The following is a 10,749-nucleotide window of genomic DNA, read 5'->3' on the forward strand; positions in this document are numbered from 1 at the left end:
TCTGTATCTCCAGATACAATTAATTGATTTAGCACTGCTAATTTCTTGTCTTCGAGAAAGCTAATGGCAATGTCTCTGGATCAGCTATGAACTACAATGTTCTAACACATGTAATTACCTGTATGGTGATGCTTTTTGGATCTACACAAAGGCGCCAACCTCTGCCATTGCACAAATGCTTAAGTGCAACTGAGCACTGGATGACAAACCAAGTCAGAAAACCAAAATAATATGGAATTAATCTGAAATATCCAAACCCTAACTGCTGTGGAAATGTGCAACACCAGATCAAAGTGTTTTAGTTTCTGGGCCTTTTTACAAATTAAATACCTGTATTTTTAGTAAAATGTGGGAAAAATTAGAGAACACCATTAAGTTAAAAAATCTGGAACTAGGAAAAGAATTAAGTCTATGTTTATTTAGTCTGCCTGCTCTGCAAAATACATCAATATTAGGATGATATGACAGTTAGGGGAGTAATTTCTGAGATACGAAGAGCTTACCATCAGGAAGGTTCTGATGAAACCTGCCAGGGGCATTTCCCAGAGACAGGCACACAACCAGGTGGCACACAATAGAAACTGAAATGGTTTTACTCTGCTACTGATCCTATAAGCAGCAGTATCAGTTTTACTAATTTGCTTTCAGAGGATGTTATGAGTATAACTAACAGAAACCAGTATTCCTTAATACGATTTTAGCTAAACGAATAAATCATTAATCTTTTCTTAAATAGGAAGAAATATCTCTTCAAAGTTTTACATTAACATTTAGTGGATCCAGCCATTTATATGATTTTTTTTTTTTATATATACTAGGATGGCGAAAAATATTTTAATCATTAATAAGATTAACGTATAACCCCCATTCACTTAAGTAATGCTTCTTGCCATCCCACTATCCCACATTTGCTTCACAGTGAAAGGGATGTTAATATGGAAAATTCAATTCCTCTCTAAATATTAACCAATGAGCTTCTTAGCAAAGACTGAAAAAAATTTATGTATATATTCTGTGGTTTCCATTTCCTTGGCTTTATTGTTTTTATGTAAATTCTCCCAGGACATTTCAGGTTATATGTCTGGAAGCCCCAGCCACTCAGCAGAGGAAAGGGTGAGAGAATAATGAGAAAAGTGCTGGAAGAATGCACATAAAAGCTTTGGATACATGAAAATGGAAACAACAGATACTTAAAACCTTATTGCTCAAGAAAAGAAATGTCTATACAGCATGTGCATGTGTGTGCTTTAGTGCAGCTATCTTTACATACACAGACAGGTATTATTCTTAAGACACTGTACAGAGCTATGAAAGAGCAATATTAGTGTATCTGATAATTTAAGATGTTCTCAGGACATTAGGGCAATGAAAGTAAAAAATCCAAGTGACTTACATTATGAGAACCCAGACATATGTATAAATAGCTCTACACATAATCGTCTTGCACTGAGCTTTATATATATTTTTTTACGTAAGTGAAAAATATAACCAATTCCAACATGAAAGTGTGTTTATAAGATTTCCCTGTACTCTTGTGAATGACAGCAATTGGAAACACACAGAATTTAGGAGTAGGAAAGAATTTTTAGTTGTACCCTTACATGTTATTTCCCCCCCAATACTTTTCAAAACACTTCGTTGTTTAATACTAAACCCAAGATATAGACTAAGCTTACTCCTAGCAGTATGCTTGACTTCCTACAAATACCATAGCATTACATATCAACATGACATTAGCCAGTGGGTTATGACTCAAGGAATTCTGATAAGATGGGATCTGAAATAGATAACTCTTTAAGACACTGCTTAACAGGTACCCTAAAAGGGTGGATGGATTCAAACTGCCACAGAAGGCTGAATTTGTGTGCTTAGAATAATAAGAGTACTTAGCATGAGTAACTGAGTGTTTTCTTGGCTTAAAGAAAAGAATCCCAGACAAAGGTATGTAGACAAATACTCTTACCAGTACATGCTGTGGTCTATCAAACCCACCACCACAAAACAGCAAATGAAACCTCTCTACAACATATCACAAACAACAGCAAGTGATCAAAACACACAGCTTAATACCCTTCCATTCATCATCCGAGCAATGTTAACTGCCTGCCTGCATGCTCTTATCCCACAGCAAACACAACCTGAAATGCATTAGCTCAAGCAACCTTAAGGTAAAACTGGTTGTAGCTCATACACACTTAGCTGCAACTGGTTTTGGAGTGCACACATGATGCATTTAATGTGGCTTATCTGACAAGAGGGAACTGTGTAAATATGTACTAACTTCACCACTTCTAGTCAACTATTGACAGTTAGAAGTAGGTGGCACAATTTGCCACTCAATTATATTTATGTCTATAATAGTCAAGAGCTATAACCTAGCTTAGTAGATTTGTTAGTGTAGTCCTGACTCATAAAATTAAAATAAAAATGGGGTTAGGCAGCGAAGTCTGTCTGATTATAACAACTTCCCAAAAATTCAGTTTTGGTATAGCCAGGCACAATTCCTGGAGTGCTTTTTTAGGTTCTCAGTAATGACCTAAGTCACATACAGGACTCATTTCAACACACTGGTTTTCAAACAATTTTCACTCTAGCACAATATAAAACTGCTGCTTGGTCACTGCATCGGTTACAGAAATGACAGGTCTAGCTCATCACAAGTGGGCAATGCTATTAACATGCTGATAAGCTACAATCAGCCTTTGCAGGACTGTGCTATCCTAACTGGAGCACAAAGAGGATTCAGGGGAAATCCACCCACTGACAAATACACCACTTGTACAGTCTGTGACTCACACTGATGTACAAATTGGTAGGTTCGATACCTTTATTATGCAATATGATCTGTTCTCATTCCAAAAGCCCACCACAGCCTTGCTAGTTTTTAAACTATGAGAGATTACGTTGACAAAATATTCTAAGAGCCTCACCATGAGTTATGGAAGGGGTAATACAGTCTGCCAGGTACTGGCTTGACTAATAACCCATGAAGTCTGGTACAGAAGCAGGAAGAAATTCTACAAGAATGGTCCACAAGTTCAGAGTCTTCAATACACATAATATACTGTACAATAAGTGTGGCAACCTTATGCCTAGCATGCAATTTGAGGCAGCTAAACAAACGTCCTTACAGTTGAAAAGCGAGCATTAGTGCCAGAAACCTAGCAGATGGTCATATATATCTCTCAATGTATTAACTTTCATAATTTGAAATAACACCTCCTACCTAAGAAAACACCATTCTGGAGTTTTATAATACCAGGTATACTGAGTAAACAACATCCTAAATGTCTATTAAGGCGAAATAGTATAACCATGTTACAGCAAATATAGCTTCTGAGAGGAAAGAAAATACAACAATGGAATACAGACTTCTGGCTACTTTGACCAGTTTTGCTTCAGAACTGATGTTCCTGCCAGGGTGAACTTTACTGGCTTCATAACTAGAGTGAAGAAACTCACTAGGTTCCATAAAACTTCATATGAATCCTTTACTTGACTTCTCAGCTTAGATAAAACAGTGCAGTAATTCATACTAAATGCAGGACTTGCGAAACCACTCTGCAGTGCTTCACTGGAAAGTAAGTTTGTTTTCAGGGAGCTGTGAAAATGACTTCCCAGATTCCATGTCTGACAGACACTTTCTGTACTTGCTCAACAACTTTCTTTGCCATGTATCTTATCGATAAAAAGCTGAAATGAAGAAATATTTACTACAGTTTAACAAAGTGGTAGATGAATACTCTCACATTCTCTTTTCTTATTTTAATGCTCATTTTAGAGATTGAAATAAAAACCAGACTTCCTTGGGAATAAACACCCTCCACAACAAAGCAAACAGAACCAAAACCCACAAGGCAAGAAACACAGTAACCCCATTCACACTCTCACAGCTATTTGCGAGAAGCAAATAGAACAGAGCTTAAAAAATCCAGTTGCAATTATAAATCTGTGCTCTAGCCTATCATACAAAATATGCTCTGTTCTCTCTTTTATCTGTTTTCTTCTTTGCTTTTAAGTCAGACAAAACAAAGAGGCGAGTCTTCAGACTGTGTAATCAAGTAATAAATCTTCAAAATACCTGAAAAACACTACTTTAAAATATTTCCGTACCCTCCATAGAAGGAAGTCTCATGCATTCATACATACAGTCTATATAACTTTCTTTAAGATATCTTCAGAGGTTCCATTTCTTGTTAGAAAAAAAAAATAAAGAAACTACATAGCTTACATGGAATGAAATACACATCCAAACACTAGAACAGTAGGGAAAATAGTACAAGAGTCATTAATAAGGGAAGCAGACTCATATACCTCATATACCACTAGCAAGAGCTAGAAATTAACTTTTAAGGTTTTTCTCATAAAGTACTCGATTTAAGTAGAAAACACAAAGCTACCTGAAAATCCACTCACCATTCTATCCCCACCATCTCTGTGCTCTTATTGCATCTCCCTAGAGCCTTACCCAACCTTTCCCATCCCCATCCCCATCCCCTTCCCTAACATTAACTCTCTACCTCACCTCCTCAATCTTGCTCGGTATTTACCTCCTAAATATCTCCCCACTATTCTATAGATGTTCCTCAGATACAAAACCAACTCTGTACAACAATGCCTAGACAACTCGGCATAACTATTCCCTACCAAGAGACTTAACATAAGTTGATAGATAGTAACTACAGAACGCAAATTCTAATACTTAGTAATCTTGCCGTTCGTAACAAGAAACATAGGGCTACTCAAGCTACTGCTTAACTAAAACTAAGATTGCTCACTCTAAAAAGAGTACTAGTATTTAAAGGTTCCATGAAAGGTTTCCATTTAAAGGTTTCCTCACGGGGGGGGGGGGGGGGGGGGGGGGGCAGGGAACAAAACCACCAAACCAAAACAAAACCCACATTTCTTCAATTTAATTTGATTATTACATGGCACCACTCTCAGCAGATCAGTCAACATCAACAGATAAATAGATTTCAGTCTTGCAGTGGAAGGTTCTAAAATGTATTTTTAGAGGGGTTAGGCTCCCAACTAACAATAGAAAACTCAGTGTGGAAAAGAAATTTCCTTAATGTTGAGCGTGAAAAAAGAATTACTGTTTTTAAGGGTTATTGTTGTGTAAAAATTCATTGTAGGAAACAGAACTGTCTCAGTATTATCCTTGTTACTTTTATTTCTTCTATTTGTTTTCTAGTGCAGAACTCTGCTGATTCTTCAGATTAGGTTCTATTTTCATTTTATGTCTCTCCATTGTGACTGGAGACTCCAAATCCAACTGCAATATTTAGAAATACATAAGTCTTTTTGCATGAATCATTTTATTCAGAGATATCAAACTATACCTCCGTGATAAAAAGTGCTGATATTTAGACTTTTCACCCTAATTTGAGACAAAACCGAATGCTGAAATATTCAGAGTTTTTTATAGAACAGAAATCCCATTTTTCAGGCAAGTCTGCAGAGATCCATTAGAACACACAGTCCATCTCCCTTCACATGCAAGAGTATTCCATATACCATAATACCCAGTGTTTCTTCTGGTCTGGTTAGATTTCTGCAACTTGGTTTTCTTAGTTTCCTGGTGCTGCAAATGAGGTTATTTCTTTTTTTTTTCAAGTGAAACATACAGAGACATTCACAATATATAAACCCATATACTTTATCCAATAGAGAAAAAGAACACTAATGTGGAAGACTGTGTGTGAAAATTTTTCTGGTGTAAAGGGAAATTTCTCCTCTCTATGACATGAAGCATATACTCCTGAAATATCCCTCACTAAAATAGAACTGAACTCTTCTTCCTTTATGCCACTGAACTTAAGAGATGCTGGATTAAATGTAACTGAGAGGCCAAAGTACATAATATGTAATCACATTTTGAGCAACCTGCTCTAGTGGAAGGTGTCCCTGCCCGTTGCAGGGGGTTGGAACTGGATGAGCTTTAAGGTCCCTTCCAACTCCAACCAGTCTGTGATTCTATGTTCCAACCACCTCAGGTTTCTGTCACTTACCTGTGTAAGTAACATGTCTCAAAGTGTTGCATGCAACTGCATGTAACTGAAAAGATTGCATATTCTATCTTCTCTTCAATACATATTAGTTTATAATATGCTTTAGAACACATGGGGACAAGGCAGGTGATAGGCAATTTGTTAACAATGCAATAAATCTCTAGCCACCTGTAGCCAATTTCATGTTTATCACTCCATAAATAGTTAACAGAAAGGTTGAAGAAGATTTTTTCTAGAGGAACACATTTGTTTTTTGAATGATACCTGAATATACAAATTTGCAGCCATACAGAGGTTATTACAAGCTTCATAGACTAGAAGGGCCACAGAACATTGCTGTGATAGGGTGAGGTGGGCACACCTAGCTCAGTGCAGGCCAGTCCACTTGACTGCCTCCTCCCTTGGGCACTGCTGCAGCCCAACTCCAGGCTCAGCAACACTCCAGGGGCTCACCAGGTCTCTCTGCTCCCTCTGTACCTGTGGAGTGTCCAGGACCATGCCCTGGGGGCTTGTGGAATCCCCTAGGGGCAGGCAGCAGCTCACAAAGCCCCTGCTGCCTTCCCACTGCTGCCTCATCCCCTCAGGAGCACAGAGGGCACCTGTGGAAGGTTCTAGAAGCCCCGCTGCCTGTTGCCTACTGTGAGGGAGTGCTGTGTGTAGCAGGGTTGTCATGGGGATGAGGAAGGACACAAAGGACCTCTCTCCCAGCTGAGCAGAAGCCCTGCTTCTGGACATGAGGGAAGCAGCCTGGAACAGTTACTCCAACAGGTAGGCCGCATCCTGTGAGCTATACACAATACCCATAATCCACCATGTAAAACTGTCCTTCAGCTGGCAGAGGCAGGAAAGGGAGAAGGGGTAACCTCTCCTGGCTGTAGAGAAGAGCGGTTATGGTGCATGTCTGCCATGATGTCTGTGTGGTAAACCCTGTCTGTATCAGCACCCAGGAGGCCAAGGTGGGTGTTAGCCATTACATCTACATCAACCAAAGGACTAGCACAGGTACAGGGGAAGGTCAGGTACCCTGAGGAACTGGTAATGAACTACAAAGCCATTAGTTGGTAGGTCAGGAGGGTGAGCCCAGCTGTGTGGGCATAGTGGGATTTGGCCATGGCAGGGTGCTGAGCTGTGGGCAGTACTGGCGGGTAGCCCAGTGCCACAAGCAGTTCCACCATGGCTGCCCTCCAGGGACAGGGCATACCACAGAAACTGGGAAATGTCCCCAAAAGGCAGGGCATGGGATGTTTGCTCCTGAAGACTCATGGGGTTTTTAAAGGGCATTTAGAGATATTATCCTAAAGTTTATTCTAAGGCTCTTAGCGGTTTCGTTTGACTTTTTTAATTTAGTTCTGCCTGGTTTTTAACGCTTTAATTCGGTTCAATTTTCCCGTTCTTCGCTGAGGGCTTAGACTGGTTAAGGTCTCCTTTAACAGAGACTCAAGCCGCATCAGATTGACGTCTCAGTGAGCCAACAGAGTTACAAATCTCCTCCCTCCTCCGCTCGGATTGGTCCCGGCGGGAGGCGGGACCTCTGCTCAAACGGTTGGCGCCATGGAGGCTCTGTTGGAGCTGGTGGAGCAGCTGCCTGCGCTCTTGGCCGGCGCTCGCTCCGCGCTGGTGCGGGACTGGGACTCCCTGACCCTGGACCGAGCTCTCGAGTGGGCTCGGTATTTCCAGCATCTCCACGACCGCTTCCGCACTCGGCCTCGGCTCCGGGAGGTCCTCGGGCGGCGGCTGCGGCGGGCTCAGCTGAGCCCTTCGCTCGGCTTCCCGCACCTGGGCCGCTGCCCGCAGCTGCTGGGCCTGGCGCTGCTGGAGAACCGCGCTCTGCCGCCCACCGCCTGCCGCTGCCTGCTCCGTAGCTTGCTGCAGCCTTCCGGCGCGGAGGCCGGCCCCGAGCCTCATAGCCTGGCGCTCCTCGCCCGCCGGAAAGCCGCGTCCCGGTTGCTGGCGCTGCCTAGCAGCCCGCCGCTGTCCCCGGCGGATATGGAGCCGCAGCTGCAAGCGGAGGCGCAGCTGCTTCTAGGGCGGCTGCGGGAGGAGGGGCAGGAGGCTGAGTCGGCTGGGGAGGCCGCGGGGCGGCCGCGCTGGTTCTCCGCTGTGCTTGAGCAGCTCCCCACGCCACGGGTGTTCGAGGTGGTGGCGGCGGCGCTGCTGGGGCAGGGGAACGGCGCTGAGCGGGCCGGAGGCGGGGGTCTGGCTGGGAACAGCCTAGACGGAAACCGGGCGAGTGCGACAGGAGAGGAGTGCGTCGCCGGACCCCTGCTTTCCTGGCTGGTGGGGAACCAGGAGCGGTTCTCTGCCTTCTGCCTTTTCCTCCCAGGCTCCCTTCTTGCTTCCCTAGCTGGTCACTATTCCCAGTTAAGCAGACCTTATTTGGACCTCTTAGCCGGCTGCGGAAGTCATTTGCTCTATGACCCCTTGCAGGGACGGTGGGTTAAAAGTTGTCCTGATAAAGCTGTCTTGTCCTGGGAGGAGTTGAGGGAGCGCTTCACCTGCCTTTATCAGGGATCTGCAGTACTCAGGGGACAGACACAAGCTGCTCTGAAACTCCTGAAGGCACATGATGGGGACTTCCAAGTCTGTGGCCTAAGTGTGTGGACTGACTTACTTACGGAAGTAGAAGAATGTCTGAGGAAAGATGCAGAATGCTAATACCTGAATGCAAAAGCAACATGAACGCTTGTAAAATTCAGGAAGTCTGCTTAACTCTATTTGATATGAAACACAAGAAAACTGTACCTCACTTTGGGTTGAAAGCCAAGCATTGTTGTGACTGCTGATCACACTGTTCCTGGCTGCATGTGAACTCTCAGGGAAGCTTGGTACTTGTAATGGTGCTGTTAATTCTGGTCACCACAGAAAATGTCTTCCTTTTCAGTACTTGCCACTCACCTAATAAAATGAAGAAAATGTTTTGCTTTTCATATATTCAACAGTTTTCTGTTTAGAAAATATTACAGTTCAGGTATGGTCGTGGTAGTTGTCTCTAGATGATGAAGGCTTGACCAAAAGCTCAAAGGGAAGGTGGAGTTTGAAATGTGAAAACCCCCAGTTAAGGGTTAATTTAGTTGTGGTTGTCTTCGTTGGGCTGTCTGCTCTGGTGGCCACTTTCATGCTTCTATAGCTCTTGCATATGACAGCCCCTTGGTCTAAGTGCAGGTGAGAGGGAGCCAACTGGAAAGCTTATTGAAAAGTTATAAAGTTAGAAGGCTTTATTAGTTGCTATATTATATGATAATATGCAAGTATTTCCTAAGAAAGCTGCTGTAAAATATAGGGTGTTCTGTGTGGTTTTCTTCCCTTTCCCATAGCCTGTTACAGTACATTTATTTGGGTTTTTTTTGTGTTACAGAAAAGTAAGTGGGCAGCAAACTTTATTAGATTATTTTTTTCTTCATTCTTTTACGCTTAATCAGTTTCTGTGAACAGAACTTGATCAGGGAAGTTTCTATGTTATCATTGTAATTTAGAAGGAGTATTGTGATGTAGAGGTAACGCATTCATATATCTTTAGCTCTGTATGAACAAAATTGAGCAGTGTGATAAGAGAATAGTTGAGGAAGATGGGGGAAATGTATGTGAATACTGCAGAAAGAGTTCTTAATTAATCTTTTGTGTGGCGTTCCTGTCAGATTTCCTGTGGGCCATATTCCTTTAGTTTCAAGATCAGTTGAGACATCTTTCTTTTCTTCCTCAAGTTCCTTTAAGAGGGGTTAAAAGGTGCTTTGCTTCTGCTTAGAAACTTAAAAAAGCAAACGACATTGAAACGTATAAACTGGGTTGAAGCTCATTAGAATAATATTCTGTATTGCAACATAAAATAGTATATACAGCTATGGCAGATATTTCTGCAGAACTAAAGTGGGAAGGATTTTGTGATTTTTTTTTTTTTTTTTTTTTTCCAAATGGGAACAATTAGTATAAGGGGATGAACATTGTTTATCTGGGAAAAGAAAAGGCCCATTCTAACATGTATGGAAATAATTAAAGTCATAAATAAGTTCTTATTCTTCTCCGTCTTCTAAAACAAAAGAGATACTCAAGGGTAACACTTAAAAATAGATAGAAGGACATGCTGTTAATCTCCCATCAAAAATATGGCTGTTTGCTTTGGATTCCTTGCTATATCATGTCAGTGAGGTGACGAAGTTACAGAGCTCTGCAGACGAACTCATTCTAAAAGCTACAGCTATAGCAGTTGTCTTGCTCTTTCTTAAACAGGGTTATCCCCCCTTCTGCAGCTTGTGGTGGTCAGCCTTAAAAGACAGCACCATGGCAGTGGACCTCAGGATTGAGTCAGTACTTTTGTGGTATCAAAAGGAATATGAATGCTGTCTATAGGTGTTGAAAACTGCCCAGAAGTATAAAGCATGAAGTTTGAATTTGGGTTGTCTAGCCACAGTTCCCTGCATTATGTAGTTTTGGCATTTGGTATGGAAACTGTATTTAAGCTTGATCTTAATGCTTTTAACAGGCATAAGGTTTTCTGTCTGTTAGAATACTTTTTGCTATCAGAGGTTCCTTGTGAATGATATACCCAAAGGCACTACTCAAAGTCATTCCCTTTTCCCTGGCTATGTGTTAAGATTGAATATCAAATATTGCAGTAACATTACAAATGTTACAGTAACAGAACAAACCTTATCAGTGCTCCTTCTTCTGTGTGGAGATCTAGTGGGGAAAACTGGGTAGAAGCTGCTGGCATTCCTCCTTCTAGTAAGGGATAATTCATCTC

General features: G+C 41.8%; 1 protein-coding gene across 1 annotated transcript; it reads left to right on the top strand.

Annotated features, from left to right (window-relative positions):
- The first annotated feature begins 7,562 nt into the window (after nt 1-7,562).
- Nucleotides 7,563-8,938, top strand: FANCF (FA complementation group F). The gene has a single exon (XM_030483296.1). The coding sequence runs from the start codon at nt 7,563-7,565 to the stop codon at nt 8,664-8,666; it is 1,104 nt and encodes a 367-aa protein (XP_030339156.1). The 3' UTR covers nt 8,667-8,938.
- Nucleotides 8,939-10,749: the final 1,811 nt, after the last annotated feature.

Source organism: Strigops habroptila, chromosome 4 (assembly GCF_004027225.2).
Source record: "Strigops habroptila isolate Jane chromosome 4, bStrHab1.2.pri, whole genome shotgun sequence".
In the NCBI taxonomy this organism is placed as follows: Eukaryota; Metazoa; Chordata; class Aves; order Psittaciformes; family Psittacidae; genus Strigops; species Strigops habroptila.